General features: G+C 33.3%; 2 protein-coding genes across 6 annotated transcripts; both read right to left on the bottom strand.

Annotated features, from left to right (window-relative positions):
- Positions 1–7,017: 7,017 nt before the first annotated feature.
- Positions 7,018–8,630, bottom strand: LOC144559833 (small ribosomal subunit protein eS28). 2 transcript variants are annotated; one of them, XM_078308978.1, is made up of 2 exons: positions 8,515–8,630; positions 7,018–7,452 (listed from the first exon to the last, which is right to left on the bottom strand). In XM_078308978.1, exon 2 carries the CDS (start codon positions 7,443–7,445, stop codon positions 7,248–7,250), a length of 198 nt encoding a protein of 65 aa, XP_078165104.1. In that variant the 5' UTR covers positions 7,446–7,452; positions 8,515–8,630; the 3' UTR covers positions 7,018–7,247. The 2 variants fall into 2 exon arrangements, with proteins under 2 accessions (XP_078165104.1, XP_078165105.1); XM_078308979.1 differs by having other exon boundaries at positions 7,018–7,449; positions 8,515–8,626.
- A 4,621-nt stretch (positions 8,631–13,251) lies between these two features.
- Positions 13,252–16,739, bottom strand: LOC144559831 (RUN/FYVE domain protein). Of its 4 annotated transcripts, none has more exons than XM_078308973.1 (12): positions 16,603–16,739; positions 16,481–16,525; positions 16,288–16,386; positions 16,091–16,201; positions 15,490–15,664; positions 15,317–15,373; positions 14,817–14,953; positions 14,204–14,263; positions 14,047–14,124; positions 13,924–13,973; positions 13,689–13,813; positions 13,252–13,551 (listed from the first exon to the last, which is right to left on the bottom strand). In XM_078308973.1, exons 1-12 carry the CDS (start codon positions 16,678–16,680, stop codon positions 13,508–13,510), a joined length of 1,059 nt encoding a protein of 352 aa, XP_078165099.1. In that variant the 5' UTR covers positions 16,681–16,739; the 3' UTR covers positions 13,252–13,507. The 4 variants fall into 4 exon arrangements, with proteins under 4 accessions (XP_078165099.1, XP_078165101.1, XP_078165100.1 ...); XM_078308975.1 differs by having other exon boundaries at positions 13,252–13,548; XM_078308974.1 differs by having other exon boundaries at positions 13,689–13,810.
- Positions 16,740–18,325: the final 1,586 nt, after the last annotated feature.

Here is an 18,325-nt window from a genome sequence, read left to right as displayed (position 1 = left end):
GATTTATGATCTATCCCAGTGTTTAGAATATTCCCAGTAACTTGATGATTTTTGCTGTGTGAGATTGCCATTTTAGATTAAAATACTTGTAACTTGGCCAGACTTCACTTTCCAGTCATCGGTCACTTGATGATCTTTGTTGTGTGAGATTGGATCACTGGAGGTGGAACTAAAACAGGTACTCCAGTGGAACCAAAACAGGTAAGTTTGTGTGTGTGCTTAACAAGTGCTTTGACGACCACTATCTACTGCAGGTTTCATTCATTTTGTTTTTTGTTTTATTTTTTGTACTGATGGGCATAAGTGAAACTGCAGGTTCATACATCTATACACTGTCACCGATGCGCATGATACCAACATAATTATTTTCATACTTTGAATTATCATTCTTTATGTAGATAGAGTTTGATTAATATGAAGTTCTCGGGTACGTAGTACGTACCAACAATTTTAGATTGGTTGGTTTATTGAACTGGACGTACAGATTTTTTTTTCTTAATGGTGGACATAGTTTATCCGGAATGAATATCATAGTTTATAGCGTTTTGTTAATAAAGGGAGATATTATCGTTCTATTCTGATTTATTTTTTAATTTTTTTCTATTAATTTTTTTTTATAAAAATAACATAACATTTGTTACGAATTAAGTATTTATGGATGTCCAACTCTCCTGAGCAATTACTTCAAAACTTCTCTTTAAAGAAATATGTTTCTCTTCCGCATTTATCAATAGAGTTAATATTAGATAGCTTGTAATTTACATTTTCTAGTCTATAAATAGAGGCTTTGTATGAATGTATTATACACAACAAAAGCATATGAATAAAAGATAGCCATCTTTATACATTTTCAATATCTCGTTTATTATTATTTTACTTTATTTTATAACACATTATGTTGGAAAAACCATTCTCCACTTTTCATGCATCCACTATACTCTTACAACTACAATATCATGAAAAAGGTTTCAAAAATATTATAAATTGATTTATTGTTTTCTTGTGGCTGAACAAAATAACGAGCTTTTGATGAAAAATCATGAATCTCGTCCAATTGGTTCTGCTTCATTCCCTGAAGTGAATGTAGCAATGCATAACAATTCTAGACAATTTCAAGGACGTGGACGTGGCTGAGGTCATGGTCGAGGTCGTGACCGAGGCTGAGGTCAAGGTTATTATCATGGTGATCATTCTAAAAACATATCTTTCCACCAGAAGTGGAAACATAATGAAGAAAAAAACTAGAAAGAAAAAAGTAGGCATAATAATGTACAAGAGAATTCATGTTATCGTTGTGGTAGTAAAGGTCATTGGTCACGTACCTGCCGTATGCCAAAGCATCTTGTTGACCTATATCAAGCATCACTGAAGTAGCCAAAGAGAAAAAAAAGATCAAAACAAATCTTGTTTGTGATAACAATTTCGATAGTGCATGTATTGCTCAATTAAATGAATGATACATTAAAGAAGATAGAACAAAATACATTTCGCCAAAATTCTTTTTTACCCATGATCTTCAGAAGGATAATGTCATTAATGTTCATCAAATCCGTTCAAGTGAGAATCTAGCAGACCTATTCACCAAAGCGCTTCCTACTGGGATATTTGAAAAGCTGGTCCGCAATATTGGTGTTCGTCGATTTAAAGATCTTGATTAATGTTGTTATGAGGGGGAGTTAATACGCATTGCATTTTCCTTAACCATGGTTTTTCCCACTAGATTTTTCTGGTAAGGTTGTAATCGTGTATTAAGAAGAATTAGGGGTGTACAAAAATACCCGTGACCCACCCGAACCATCTGACCCGTCCGACCCAATCCATTTTTTATCGGGTTGAGTTGTTATTGGGTCGGTTACGGTTTGAAATTTGATAAACTCGTTACTCTGGATCGGGTCACGGGTTTGCTCTTACTAACCCGTTTATACCCGGACCCGACCCAGAGTCCTTACCTCCTTCGCTCGCGACCCGGCACTCTTTAATCCCGCATTAAATCTCCATCTCTCCTTCTTTCCACAGACGGCCTCGATCTCCTTTGCTCTTGACGCTTCAATCTCCTTTCCGCGCAGCGCACTCTCTCTCTCCCACATCGCCTGGGAAAATGGTTCGAAAGCGTCTTCAATCTGCCTCAAACCCGAGACTGACAACCACAAATCGATTCCTAAACCCTAAATCCTATAAATACCGATACCGTTGCGCTTGTAGAATCATCCACCTATTGAATATGAAAAGGAAAGTTTCATTTCAATCTATTCTATGAATTTTACAGCTTACCGTTTTTGATTCAGAAATCATCCACCTATTCTATGAATTTTACAGCTTAGGAAAAGGAAAGTTTCATTTCAATCTTATTGATGGCAACCTCAGAGAGACCTCCACGTAATACTCAGCCAAAGGTACCTTTCAATTTTCAGTTTTTATCTATTTCGCTCTTCAATTTTAAATATTTGTTCTTGTTGGTAATTTTTGTGCATGATAAATCACACTGTTAGTGCAAAGCTCAAAAGAGAATCTGAATTTCCAGTTGAATTATCCATCTCTAATGATCACATAATACTTATCTATCTAGCTAAATAAAGCTCTTTCATAAAATTAAGCATTTTTCTATCTGGGTAAGGGAAATTCAATTTTCATTTGTCTGACATGCTTTTTTTTCTTAATTAAAAAAGGCAACAGTAATATAAGATGGGTTAGGTTATTAGTTATCACATATCACCTTTCCCTATTAAAGTATTTCTTAGGATTGTTCCATGAATTCATGTAATTCTGTGAGATTTAGTTAATCATTCCAGTATCAGTATATGCTTAACTCAGTTTTTTGCACTGGTACCAGTTAGTACCACTGTACCAGTTAGTGCAGTTAGTACCACTGTATTGTATTCTTAACTCAGTTTTTTGCACTGGTATCAGTATCAGAATATCCTTAACATTATTTAAAAATATGAAGGACTGAAAACTAATATTTAAAAATTTAATAACTAATATTTTTTTCTCTGTACAGGCTGATATGGGTCCTAAACTGCTGATTTTGAAGTTTACTAGGGGATTTTATGCTTAATATACTTTAGTTGTCAGTTTGGGTTTTTTTCAACTTTGTATGATTTGCTCTTTTGTATCAGGATTGCTATGATGTTTTGCTTTGTATTAGATTTGCTATGCTGGTGTTAGTTTGTTTAGGATATGTTGACTTCTGTTTTTGAATATGTTTAGACCTGATGGGGTTAGTTTGTTTTTGAATATGTTTAGACCTGTTGTTAGTTTGTTCTTTACTTGACTTCATTCAGTAGAGACCTGAAGGTGTTAGTTTGTTTAGGATATGTTTAGACCTGTTTTTGACTTCTGTTTTTGAATATGTCTCAGTCTCACTTTGAATCAGTCCAGAATGATAGCTTTTAATTTATAACCCGTTTAACCCGTCTAACCCGCATAACTCGTATATAAAAAAATAAATGGATTGGGTTGGGTTATGGGTGGGTCAAGTAAATAATTTTTTTAACCCGGTGTAATCGGGTTGGGTTCAAATTTTAATAAAATATCATCGACCCGTCCGTTGTACACCCCTAAGAATAATGTATTTTTTTTTCCTTCACTAGGTTTTTCCTAGTAAGGTTTTAATAAGGCATATTCTTATGTAATAGACATTCAAAGGGGAGTGTTATGAATTAAGTATTTATGGATGTCCAACTCTCCTGAGCAATTACTTCAAAACTTCTCTTTAAATAATTATGTTTCTCTCTCCACATTTATCAATAGAGTTAATATTAGATGACTTGTAATTTATATTTTTTAGCCTATAAATAGAAACTTTGTATGGATGTATTATACACAACAAAATCATATGAATAAAAGATAGTCATCTTTATACATTCTCAATATCTTGTTTATTATTCTTTTACTTTATTTTATAACAATATTCAATATCTCCATAAAAACTTAACAATTCCTTGTTAATTCTTTTTGGGCCTATTCGGCAAGTAGAGAATAAAGGAATTGAGTAGAATTTAGATCATATTCTTGCCGAACATAACATGAACGAACTGTAATAGAGGAGCTAGAACAGGTCACTTTTTTACTTTTCTTAATTTTAAGGGAGAGTTGAAATTGAGAATTGAGTCGGAATAGAGAATAAAAATTACTATTTTTACTTTCATTCCGCTGATGTGGTAGCCCATCCTTCTTTCTCTACCACCCTTCGTGCACAATTTCAAAGGAAAGAAAAACTTTTTTTCCTCCATTAGTTCCGACTAAAATCAATGACAATCTGCTGGGATGTTGAAAAATTAAGACTAAAAGATTGATAAACGCAAAATTCTTTTCAAATGAGGTCCCTTTTGCTATTTTTGTTTGTTCTTAGAAGAAAATGGCCGGTTTATATTTTTACTCTATTTTTTTTTTCTGAGACCAGATTATTACTAAATTGATTGGGATTTTTGAAATACTTTTGCAATGTCTCTCTTTAGCTCAAGATATTCGATGATCTAGATCACCTACTACCACTGGTATTATCGATTATCATATGATATCATGTTGCATAAAGAAATTTTCATTTTAGTGTTTTTTTAATAATCTGAGTTTTTTTAAGAATGTTTAAAAGAATGGGGGTAACAATATGTTAGTACCAATATTGATTTTTTTTTCAAGATGCAAAGAACTTGTAAATTGGTTGGTATCAGATTTTTTTTTTTTACTATATTATCATTATTATTTTATTATTTTATTTATCGCAATTTGCATTTAACATTTTATCAAATATGTTATTTATTCATGTGATAATATTCAGTACTGTATATTGCATTAGTTAAAACTCAATAAGGTTATCAAAGTCATTTTCTACTAGCTTTGTGTTTTAATGAAAATTTACTGTCACTATTCCAAATGTTGAATTTACCGAACACAATTGGAATAGAAGAGAAGAGTGATCAATTCTTCTATTCCTTCACTATTCTACCTATTGCCAAACATGCCCTTTGAAGGTAAGAAAGCAATTGCCATCTTACAATTTTCCATTGATAAAAAAAAGTATTTACATCTCATTAGTTCTACAAATGAACACTTATTAATATTAAACTATTTACAATCCTAACCTAACTACCAGAATCTTAACATAACCTGCTCCATCTCAAAGCTTGCGCTACCACCTAGCTTATCAATATCATGACCGATCGCCTTCTACCTCTCGCTGCCTCATATGCCTTGCCACCTTGCTTCAGCCACCTTGCATCTCTCACCACACGCATAGGGGTGTAAAGGGAACAGATGAATCCTCTCCGCCGCGTGACTCGGCCCTCTCACCGTGTGCATAGGGTAGAGAGGGGATGCCTCTTTGCCTCTCTCGCAAGCACCCTCGCTGCTATGGTTTTGCCTCAGCCGCGTTGCCCCTTTCCCCTTAGCCGCCTCGCTTCTAGAGTTTCGCTTCGCTGCTAAGGTTTCGCCTCAGCCACCTCATCTCTTCGTTGTGCATAGGAATGGAGAAGGGATGAACGAACCCTCTCTGCCCTTCTCGCTAGCAGCCCTCCCTGCTAGGGTTTCGTCTCAGCCGCCTCACTGCTAGGGTTTTAATCTTCAGTCTTTTTAATTCTTTGTGAATTACTTACCATCTTTTTCTTTTTTTTTAAATTGACCAATATGCTCTATAATTTTAAATGAATGTGTCATTTACTCACTGTCATCTTCCTCCCTCTCGTATACTTCACGCCTAATTCTCTTCTTCCTCCCACATACCAAACATAATAAAATTACAAAATCTCAAGTCTTTCATTTGAGTCAATGGTTGCATTTAACTTTCAAATTCAAGAAATACTCATCATAAAACGATAAATCCATGAATCTATTTTTCAATTGATTCAAAACCTCAAATTAGAACTCAAGTTAAAATATTTTATTTGAAATAGATTAGAAATCAGATTGGATTCTTAATGTTATAAATAAAAAAAGGAAAAAGAAAATCTTTTTGAAATATTTTCGTAGAAATTTTTATCTGAATTTTTTTTCTTCTATATCTTTCCGGAGTTCATTCCCCGGGAAATCATGTTTTAATCATTACTAATAAATTATTTGAGTCAAATTCATGCCTTATCAAGCATCTTCTCTCATTTCCAAATTAGTTTATTTTGCAGCAAGAAATGCTAATTATAATATGGATTTAAACAATGTTGAATTATTTATTAGTAAAGTTGAAGTCAATAGGAGTATTATATGGTAGAGGTGTTATATCACGTATGAAACTTAATTGCATCACTATGAAGATTTAATCCTCAAAATATTCTACCATAGCCTACAAGTTCGCAAAAAGGTCTTCTCTATCTCGACAACTGTCCCACAAGGTACCCGAGTACTCGGATGCACAACTTCATGATGATGCTGATTAGAGAGACTGACATTATTATATCTAAGGAGATGATGCTTTAGATATCCTCTTCAACAGTGCATAATTCACATAGGAATATTCACTGTAGTGGGGAATGGGGATGGAAGCCGTATATACTTGATTTTATTGGTTTATTTTGTTATAACTTGATCTTTTACTAGTCAAATTCATGAAGCGTGGTCTGACAAATTTCTTACCAAAAGACACAAGCCTAATCGATCAAATACGGTAGGGGAGGGAAGAAAGAAGATCCATTTTAATTAAAGAGCATATTGATAATTCAATTTTTAAACTAATTAAAAAAAAGTTAAATGATTAAAAAGGGATAGAAAAAAAGCGTTCAAGTATTTTATGGTGTTTTATGGAAAAATTGGCTATTTCAAAAGCTTAGTTTAGATGGGTACAAAAAATTTTTCCTTCATTTCCTTGCCCAGTCAAATGCAGCTTTTGCGCACAACAAATGCAAGCCAATGAGATTGTATAAAAATAAGACGTACCAAAAATTAAACTCACCAAGAATTGATACAAAGCCTCATAATATTGATTCCCATAAATATTATACGATTGCTTGGTAGTTTCTAGAAACATCAACTGTTTGGTCGTTTAACTTGTCTCGACAAAAAATAACATCTATGAACTAAATATCACAGAAATGTTCAACAGCAAGGTAAATTAATTTAATACAATATCAAGCACAATATATTATCTAAGAATTTAAGCACTCAATCATATCCAAAGACAACATGTATCACCAGGGAAACAAAACTAGAAGGTTCTCATTTCAACACAAAAAGGCACCTAATCTTAGAAATAACATGAAACTCAACCAACATAAATGTTTCGAGGCACATTCAATACTTAAAATAAAAAGAGAAAATAAACTTCAGCGAAGTCTCCTTGCCTCTCTCTCAGACTCAAGAAGGGTAAGGATGTCTCCCTCTCTGACTGGTCCCTTCACATTTCGCATGATCAGACGGTTCTGATCATCCAAGAACTTCACTCTGACCTGGGTAACCTGACCACGAGAACCGGTACGACCCATAACCTTCACCACCACTGCAAGCTTCACTTGTGTATCCATTATGCTGCTAATTCATACAAGTTTAATAAATAAAAGTGAGCGCCTTTGTTAAGATAAAATTACCAGTATAAAAATTATCAAGTATAGCCCTGCAAGGCAAATGCTATCATAATCACCATCCATAAAAAATAGCATAAAATTTAGCTATCTTTATTCTGCGTGGCTCTCATGAATTTGAAATTCTCTCTAGAAACAACATTACCTGAATTTGTAAATTAGATACCCAAAGCACCATCCCTATCACTGCTACAAGCAGTTTTGGTAATATGGTGAATAATATGATTTTGCAAAACATTTTTGGTCAGGGGATTTAATGCAAACACATTGAACTTTATAGGAAATACATGAAATATTTCATGTTTTGCAGGGTCTATGTAAAATTCTTCTGTCTGCAAGGGCAATACATGATAATATTGTTGAAAAACCTAAGTTTTACAAAATTTCAACTGCCCTGTCCACAATGATAAAATAAATAAGTAATGCTATGTGAATGTCTCATACTTCTGATAAAGGGATGCATAATGGCACATTTGACAAACACATGACATCTAGACACCAAATTACATTCAATCTATCATATGCAAAAGGAAAAAGTATGGTAATGATAATTTTCTGCCTTCTGAATTATGAAGATTCCTATAAAACAGCTAATTGAACATTGAATTATTTTGATTGACATCTATTAATTAACAGAATCATACCAACATATGATATAAACTTCCCATTACCTTATTTATTGGAAAACAAACAATCATATAACAAAATTCCATAGGATCTAGAACATAACAACAAACAACTTGATAAACAACCCACTAATAATTCTTCCAGTCGATAATTAAAACCGAGAAAATCACATTCACCAATAAAGGTTAACAGATTCAAGATATTAAACCCTACAAAGCGTTGAGAACAGAGAACACGACATATCTATAAACAACTATACGAATTTCATTCATGAAAGATAACAGACAATCGCAAGCACGAACCTGATATTAATAGACTACGGTAATCTACATAAAAGAAAATAAAGCAGGAGAGATCAAGCTAGGGTTTGAAGAGAGGAACTCACATGCCGATGCCGCTTTGCTCTGCAAGAAGAAGGGCTGATAGGCGACGAGGTGCGAATAGGCGGCGAGGTTGAGGAGCGAAACCCTAGTTCGATGAGTTTATATATATAGCGGAGGTAAGGTATAATAAGAGCACCGAAGACCAGCTCCAGATTAAATTGAGAAGGCCTAATTTTAGAAATAGAGATTGAGGCCTATTATTGTTTTGCTTGATTAAGCCCAGTATTGATTTTAGGCAGTCCAAGAATATTACAAATTAGGTCCAATATTTGCATGAGTTCGATTGAAACGTGAAAATCCAGTTTTTTTAAATCCTTTACGCACGAATCTCAAAACAACAACAAAATTGTCCCGTGTATTTCAAACACAGAGTTCAGGCTTTAGATAAAATTGAAATTATCTCAGATACAAACTCGTAATGTACGGGGGTGATTCATCTTTTTTAGTACGTATAGACATTTTTATCATTCTTTTTTTTTAAGGACGGCTTATCTCACACATATTATCACATAATCTCCTTTTCTTAAAAGTCTTGTGCATACAATTTTTTTAAATATGCTTCTCTTTCATATATTGTTATATGATTTTCAAACAAATAAATATTCTGCTATGCCTATATTTGTTATTTATAAATTGGCTTCACATCTTTAAAAATTTAAGAATTGGCAGTCGAAGAGACTTAAATGAGTTGAAATTATAAATTGCTTTTTTTTTAAATGTTGTGTTGACAAAAAAAAGAAGTGTTAATACGCTTACCCATTGCATGGAGCATGGTCTCTAAAAAAAATACCGAACAAGTCCTTTTGTGAAATTTAATATGTGGTGAAAAACAAAACACTGTTTAAAAAATATCTGACATTAATTGTGTATATAATTGCAATTCCTTAATTTGTAAACTTAGGTGAAAAAACACCGTTTTACAAATAAATGAAACTAGTTGTTACATTATTATCCTTGTAATCTTTCACTGATTATATTATCTCTCCGACTTTATCTCTTTTTTTTTCCCTCGATAGCAAATGAGAAGATATATATTTATGAATTTGAATGGTACAAATTACAACTAAATGAAATCAATATATATAATGCTAACATCAAAAATTCACTATTCAAAAGTCAAAAGTCATAAGACTTACATGTAGGACTACGTATAGCAACCTAAGCAAAATAAAAAAATAAAAAAACCTTGTAACACATGTAAGCAAAACAAACTACAATTTATGACCAGAAAATGGCCTACACATAAAATGCTACGATAATACTAAAAAAGGTTGTATCATCAGTAGGCTTCTCAAGGAGGAAACATATTGAAAGACGGCTGCTCGAAGGGGTCGAGTATGTCAGACAAATTGTCGAATTCCGTTGGTTGAGGTGAAAACAATGGTTCCATGTCTACGCATGTGTTGAACCCCATATCCATACACTTGCATTGGTTGTTCGGGTCTGTGTATTGTGCCAGACCCAAGTCTGTGGACCCAACTATTGGTGCGCCATCAATGAATTGAGTCGACCCGGATTGATCTTGCGTGGGGTTGACAGATCCGGGTGTGAGTTGGAGAAAATTGATTGACTCAGGTAAGGGAGAGAGGTCAAAGATAGGATCGAAAGGATCGAAAGGGTCAGGTTGGGGAAGCGGAATTGGGTTAGGGTTGCTCCAGACTGGATTTACATCAGGTTGTGGTTCCACAATGTCTGATGATGTGGCGCCGCTGCTGTTGCCATTGCTATTTGATCCTGCCTCCTCCTGTACGGTTCATTGTAGCATATACGTTAGTATTACATAAATCAAAGCAAAAAAAAAAAAGTATTACCTAACAAAAGACTTAATAAATGACATGTAATATTACAAGGCATTAACTGGTATACAACATATCTCCAAAATATAGTTAAATAAATGATTTGGAATAAAATTATTCCATAACATAAATTATTCGGGAAACAAAGTAAAAACTAAAAACTGATAGAATATCTATACACTGATACTAGCTAAACAGAAATTTCAAGTGATTTATTTATTAAAATATATTACAAAAGCTCGAGCTCATACCTCCGAGGCATGCAACTCGTGAAGAGAAGAAATTGTTCCTCCTTCTGTCTCGAGGTTTACAACCTGATTAGAGATTCCAAGAAGCGGGATCCGCTCACCATTCTGGGCCCGGGCCAACCGTTTCCGGTGTATACTCCAGAAGTTTTTCACATCATTGTCGGTTCGTCCGGTGAAGTTTTTAGCAATTGTAGCCCACTTGTTGCCAAATTGAGACTGAAGTTGGATGATCCTTTGTTCTTCTTCAGGCGTGAACTTGCGACCTCTTTTGTTTCAGCATTTGTTTATATCACAATAACATTAGTTATAATTAAGAGGAAGAAAAGTTATAATTATTAATTTAACTATGATAAACATCATCTTAATTAGTACTTTGACACTACTGGCAGTTTTGACATTCCTAACCAATTTATGTATGTACTCACAAGTCACAAAGCAATAGTCTGAAAATCGTAGAAATGTTCCAAATAGGAGAAGTTCTAAATCAAGATGCGAGATCTCTTATCCTGTCCATTGGAAACCCTATGTAGCAGAGACTTTTATCAATACAAAAAAAAAAAAAAATTATCACTTAACTATTGATTGCATGCAATACAAAAATCTTATTCATGGTAATATGTCTAATTTAAGCTTTGCAAAGGATTTCAAATAGATCAAGCTACGTTATTAAAATTAAAAATCTTACGTTCAGTGCATGTAACATATTTTGATAAAAAAAATCAAAACAAATAATATACTTAATACTTATTAGTAAAAGAGCAACCGAAAACCTATCAATTATATGCACGATTAGTAATAATATGAAGATAAATATGAAGTAAAGACAGTGGAGTTACCTCTTGAGACCGGGACGGAGTTTGTTGACCCATCGTAGACGGCACGACTTGCCGGTGCGTGGTAGGAGCCCTAGAAATGAGATCAAGCTCCAATTCCGTGCGCCGTTGTTGCGCACATGCTCGAACAGTATTGCGTCTTCATCAGGCGTCCATGGGCCCTTGTGCATCCCCACAATTCCGCTTCCTCTATTCATCATTCGCATGCTCTTACTGTTGGTGTTGCTTGCTTGCTTGAATTTGTGGTTTCAGGTTTTATGTATTGCTGAATGATAATGGCGCCTCGGAACTGTAACATGGAAATAACTTCCACTTTGGCAGTGCGCAGGGTTTTTACAAGAGCGAAAAAATCGATCGTCGATCAAATGTAAGGAGTTTATATAAGTATCATCACTGCCGCCAAAAGAAAGGAGGGAAGTTTTTCCGCGACGGCGTAGGAATCATACTTGGTGCACCGAGACCATTGAAATATACTTCGTGTGATCCGTGATCCCACGATCATCCCACGATCTCCAATTAGCCACGTTTTGAAAGGGGCGAAGCAGGCTATACCTTTTTGATACAGTTTACGCTTTCGCATAGGCAGTCAATCGTGATTGGCCCAACCAAAGAAAGATAACTTGGAAGAATTGAGACAAGCCCGTCAGGCCCAACTGACAAATTGTGGATGAATATTTAAGAAACCAATTGACAATCAAACGTGATGGGCCTAGGAAGGCAGTTGTCTTATTTTAAAATTTAAATTTTTTGGTCGCAGTCGGAAATAGCCCAAGTTTAAAGAAAAAGTGCGTAGTTACATAAAATGGGCAATATTTTGTCGAAAAATAAAGCGAGTAATCGTCATAAATATTTTTTGCACTCGTTGTTGTTGTTGTAATAAAAAGTTTCTTCCATAAACTAAACTTCTAATATTACTAGCGATTAATTCCCAGTTCACCAATCTCTAGAATTACTAATAGTTTATTATATTATTTACGTGTCCATGATTCAAAATTGCAATAATAATCGGTTACTACCATTGCTAAACATTGGTACTGAATAATATTAAATAAAGGTTCTGTGATAAGCAAAATCATTTTTCATTAAATTAATATACTTGAGGCTGCTGCTCTGTTTGGTACGAGATAACTAACAGCAGCAAACACATTTTCGCACAAAACTGAACTACGCTAATTTATGACTCTTCAGAGACATCTGGTAAAATTGGAACGATACGGATTTACGCTTATTTTAGAAACTACGGTAAAATTGGATTTTTTTTTTTACTATACATTAAAAGGTTTTGAACCAAACTGAATAATAACATTTAGGTATTCTCTAGGTTCAAATGTCTCTATTTTTTGTGCCTCCATCTTACCTCTATTTTTAAAAATTTTAATAATTAAAAATTTAAAACTTAAATGTCAAAATAAAACTATTGAATATGATATACATCATTCTATTTATACACGTGTAAAAAATTATGGCATTTCAATTTTATTTTAATTGTCATCAAGAGCTTGTAAAAAACATACTAATGTGGATAACTTCTAGACGTTGATTTTTGAACTTATTGATTCACATAAAAACAAAATTGAAATGTGATAATTTTTTATAAGCACAGAGAGAAAAATAACATAAATTACATATAACAGTTTTATTTTAACATTTAAATTTTAAATTCTAAGTTATTAAAGTTAAAAAAAAATAGAGACATGGTGGAGGCACAGAAAATGGAGGCATTTGAATCCTCATTCTAAAATAGCACAATTTGAATAATAACATTTTGGTAAAAGAGTCGATCCAAAAATAAACTTTCTAGAAACCTTTATAACAAAACTGCATTTTCCTAGCCATCTTACAACTACAGCAGAGTACATGCACACAAACTAAAATTTCTATGTATTCAAGAAAAAGGTTAACACCATCCTTTTCTATCTGTAACTAAGCACAGTTGTATATTGAGGGCCCAAAAAATCCATGATTATACTGTAATCTCCCTATATATAATACATTTACTATTTGTTAATCACCACTGCCCCAAGAAAAAAGTTGAACAAAAAAATAACAAAACTAGTGTCAAGATTAGTAACTTCAGCTTTCAATTGGTGAAACCGGCCTTGAAACATTATTTTCAAACTACCCCACTTCCTGTTGAGAATTACCTTCTTCAGTTGCACCTGCTAGAGAAAGATCAACTAAATTGTATTAGAATATAATAATTGATCTTCAGCAGCAGGACCATAATTTATGCCTTCAAAGGCTTCAAAATAACAAAAATAATGCATGTATAGAACTACTGTTTGAAATTTGTAATTACCATGATGCTTCAACTCTGGTAAGTTACGCGTATCAGTCTGAGCACTGACATCTCCAATCAGTTCAATATTATCTTCCTTGTTATCCAATTTTGAGTTGATTGCCACAACATGATTCTCCAAACTACTAGCACCATATATAAATAAAAAAAACGAACATAAAGTAACATAAGTTTGGAAATTTAAACAGTAGCACGTGTAATTGAAAATTATATTATCTATTTCCCAAGGTCTCACCAATCATTGCATTCCATCTCTCGACTCCAAGATGATGCATCTTTCTTTTCCTGACAAATTAAAATAGCAAACGTGAGTTGAAAAAAATCAGCATAGTTGCTAAAATATAATTGCACAGCATACCTCAGTTTTAAGAATATTAAAGGTCTCTTGAAATTTCTGTAATATAACTTCCATGCTGTGTAGTTCATGCTGCATTCCCTGAAGAAAACAGTATGAAAATCAGAACAATTAGAAAACAAGGTATGCTGATAGTATAACAAATGGTAAAAAGACAAACCTGTTTCTCTGAAATTAGCCTTTGTATTGTTTCATCTTTCACCTCTAGCGCTTTTCTAAGGTAACATTGTTAAAGATAAACATAATAGGATTTGCACGCAGTTCATCTTAAAGATAACCTCTAGCACTGTTCTTTGAAATCTTCCGTGTTCTCCCGCACAAAACATTGCAATTATCATGTACACCCCTAGAAAACAAGAAAAACCAGTGGTACAACAATTATACTGCTCTAAAAGTTTCTTATCACATAACCCCCTCCTACACTATCCAAATATATCCAAATTATTCCCTCTTAGATCCTTTTCTTAGAGATAAACACTGACAAAGGAGGATTATAGGCTCATCTGTCGCAATAAATGAGTCTGGAGGAGTTCATATTTCATGTTGTGGTAGTGGTGCATACGACTTTTTCCATGTTTTAAGGTCTCCTTTGGAGGAGAATTTTTGTTATTTTTTTATATTTTGCAAGGGCAAGCATTACCCCTCCTTTAGATATTTTCTTCATAACCAGGGAAAACGACTCCCAATGACCCTTAAATAGGTGGTGCACAAACAAATAAGCCTTAAAGATGAAATCTATGACTAATTCTTCATTGGAAATTAAAAAAGGATATTTCTTCAAATTGCAGTCTATAATTATTGCTTAGTCTATCAGATTCGATCTTTTCTTGCAACTCCGAAATTTTCATGTCTTTTCTCCTAAGCTCAAGCTTACAATCATTTAACTTACCTTCGAGTAACTTGATTGTATCTATTATAGAACACAAAACATATCAACAGTGTTAGCAAAAATAATAAATTATTAGCACATATAATTGAAGTCATGAGGCATACTGTTACCAAAATTGGCTTCAGCTTCTGTGGGATTTTAATGAGATGAACCTCGAAATGTCAAAAGAGTGAAACACAGTGAGATTTATATACTGGTACAACAGTGTACATCTTGGCACTAAACCTAACCAGTTCAATACGAGTTACTAAAAACCAAGACCTCCAGCTCAATACCAGTTACTAAAAACCAAGACCTTTGCCTTGCTACCAACAATAGCAGAATTTAGTGATCTATTGTATTGGATTATAAAACAATATCAGAGAAAGAAGGGTGTTTTCATACCAACAAAGTCTTTCTCAATTGTACAAATCCTGTTAATCTTATCATTTAGTCCAGCAACTGTAATAACAAAAAATTAAAGATGGTTTAAATGTTAAATCAAAATAATAAAACCAGAGAAAAAGTAAGGTCAAATTGCAATTTGAACAGTAACAAAGATAAAAAAAACAATTTACCTACTTGTTCCTTCTCATTTAATGCTCGTTTAATAACATCAAAGGCCCTCTTCACTGAATTTGCTTCCTTCTGAACTGAGTTAAATAGAGAAATGTGGGCACTTAATTTCTCTGTAAGCAAAGTGAGCTCTCTATCTTTTGTTTGAACAGTGCGTTGTAGAGTACAAGTAGAATCCTGCATATATATTCATGTTAAAATTGCATATTGTACCCTATAATTAGTTCCTGTATTTCAGATATAATAAACTAGTTATATATTTTATTTTTCCTTTTATTGAAGAATGCCCTTCCAAATTGAAAATTACAAGAGACTAGGCAAACGAAACAACTTTAAAAAAGGTACATGAGGTCTAGGATGGATATGATTTTTGTGTGTGAATGTTCTGTCAAAAATAACATCTCTTTTTTCTTCTATTTTGTTGAGTCATGTAAGATAAAGTTATATTCTAACGCTGCTTCTGCTTCCTTTGAGAGCTTATTTTTCACTACTATGGTTGTTCAGGTTTTATCAGAGTTCTAGAAATAAATAAAATTACACAAAAGTTTAGCAAAATTAGAACAATTCAACACTTCAACTGATTAAATGTTAAATTGAACAGACCTCGTAGCGATGAACAAAGCTCTCTCTTGACTGTAGCAATCCATTGATTGCGTCTTTCAAATCCTTCTCCTTAGTCTGCAGTAACTCATTCTCATTTTCTAGGTACTCAATCTATGAATTGATAAACCAATGCATATGCAGGTCAATCAAATTGAATAACCAATTAAAAAAGTATGAGAAATAATACACAAGAGTACCTTGGATTCGAGCTTCTTTTTAAGGTCATCTCTGGAATCCAACTCAGCTCTTAATTCTTGCAAGTGCTTCAAGTACTCGGCCTCTGTGTGCTTGAACTTCTGTCTTCCAAAAGAGAGAAAAATCAATATCGGCAATCTCTCAGTAAACAATATATAAAAAAAAAGTTGCTAGAATATATGGAGAAAAAAAGACCTGCTTGTAATCCTCAAGTTCTTTCCTGACGCTTCCTTCTCTCTCCTAGGGTGAAGTAAAAATCGAGTGACAAATTTCAAAATGGAGGAAACTGAATACAGATAGAGATAGAGAGAAAGTACTTGGAGGTCGTGCGAATTGGAGATGAGAGAGAGGAGCTGAAGCTTGAAATTAGAGAAAGGAAGCATCTCTACGGCCATGGCTTCTCTTCTTCGGGTAGCGTGGCTCGCTATAAAATTTTGGGGGAATTTTTACCTCTGGATCGCTATTTTAATTTTTACAGCCGTACCCCTGAAGTAACTCAAATTTTGAGTTTTAATCCGGACCATCTGATTAGAATCCGGATAGCTCGTTCTTCCGATTTTTTTATTTATATAAAAAAAAAATTAAAAAAATAACTAAAGAGGAGATGTATTTTCAAAAGTATTCAAATCAGAAAAAAGAAATTTCCAGTTTCAGCATCAATTACCGAAATTTTTTTTTCCGGAAACTCATGTCTAAACCGGAAAAAAAATTTCCGGTTTTTAGTTCCAAAACTGGAAAAAAAAATTTCGGAAATGGGATTTCCCGGTCTCCAATTTTTTTTTTATAAACTCATTTTTTTTATAATATATACATCTATATACATGTATTATATGTGGTCATACGTTCCTCCTTTCCGAAAAGTGGTCATATATCAAAATCCGACTTTCCTAGCCAAAGTTTGGCTGTTTAAAGTTTTTTCGAAAACTGAATTTTAGAAATTTATAACTGTAGAAAAATCCAAATAAATTGAAATTTGTGTTAATTTTGTGTATTTTATTTTTGAATGCTCTACATTTGGTGTAATCATTTTTGCAGTTTGGTCCCTGTATTAGTCTAGAATTGCTGATTTACCAGCAAAGGTCAAATTTTAACATATCCTATGTATTTAAATTTACCAGTAGAGGTCAAACAAAATTTCGGTCTTAACACCAATTACCGGAAAAATTTATATGTATAATATATGTATATGTATATATGTATATATGTATATATGTATATATGGAGAATGACTAATGTGCATTCGTATGCATATGGATCGATATGCATACGGTCCAAATTTGAAATTTCAAAATCCAAAACATCGATCCGAACCGTTCATCTTGTTCTCCATATTAATATGTGCTTGGAGACTAAATTTTACATTTTTCAGAATTTTTTTACTATTTATTAAGTCACTTTGAAAATTGTTGATCCAACGGTGGCTTAACAAAACAATAAAATCAGCAACCACCGTTGGATTAGCAATTTTCAAAGTGGCTTAATAAATAGTAAAAAAAATCAGAAAAATGTAAAATTTGGTCTCCAAGCACATATTAATATGAAGAACAAGATGAACGGTTTGGATCGATGTTTTGGATTTTGAAATTTCAAATTTGAACCGTATGCATATCGGGCCATATGCATACGAATGCACATTAGTCACTCTCTGTATATATGTATATATTATACATATATTATAAAAAAATGAGTTTAAAAAAAATAAAATTGGAGACCGGAAAATCCCATTTCCGGAAAAAAAAAAAATCGGTTTTGGAACTAAAAATCGGAAAAAAAAATTTCGGAATTGGGATATGGGAATTTTTTTTTCCAGTTTTAGACATGAGTTTCCAAAAAAAAAAATTTCGGTTTATGTGCTTTTGAAAATACAGTCCCCTTTGGTTATTTTTAATTTTTTTTTATATAAATAAAAAAATCGGGTTGTCCTTGGTTGTAGGGCCGCGTTACTGTATGCAATTCTAGCCGAGTGATGTTTTTTGTCAGGCCAATAGCAGAGAATTAACATTCAATGCAATATCTAATTGAGTACAATTAGATTTGAGT

The sequence above is a fragment of the Carex rostrata genome, chromosome 9 (assembly GCF_964058835.1).
Source record: "Carex rostrata chromosome 9, lpCarRost1.2, whole genome shotgun sequence".
Lineage (NCBI taxonomy): Eukaryota > Viridiplantae > Streptophyta > Magnoliopsida > Poales > Cyperaceae > Carex > Carex rostrata.
Note: the sequence above shows the minus strand (reverse complement) of the source record. Positions and strands in the feature narration are given on the sequence as shown.

What these genes read in the sequence shown, in the direction of transcription:
- LOC144559831 (XM_078308973.1), bottom strand. Translation starts at nt 16,680, where the DNA reads ATGGCCGTAGAGATGCTTCCTTTCTCTAATTTCAAGCTTCAGCTCCTC. An exon ending in AAATGAGAAGGAACAAGTAG is followed by an intron (nt 15,374 to 15,489) that starts GTAAATTGTTTT and finishes TTGTTATTACAG; the next exon opens with TTGCTGGACTAAATGATAAG. An exon ending in ACCAGAGTTGAAGCATCATG is followed by an intron (nt 13,552 to 13,688) that starts GTAATTACAAAT and finishes ATCTTTCTCTAG; the next exon opens with CAGGTGCAACTGAAGAAGGT.
- LOC144559833 (XM_078308978.1), bottom strand. Translation starts at nt 7,445, where the DNA reads ATGGATACACAAGTGAAGCTTGCAGTGGTGGTGAAGGTTATGGGTCGT.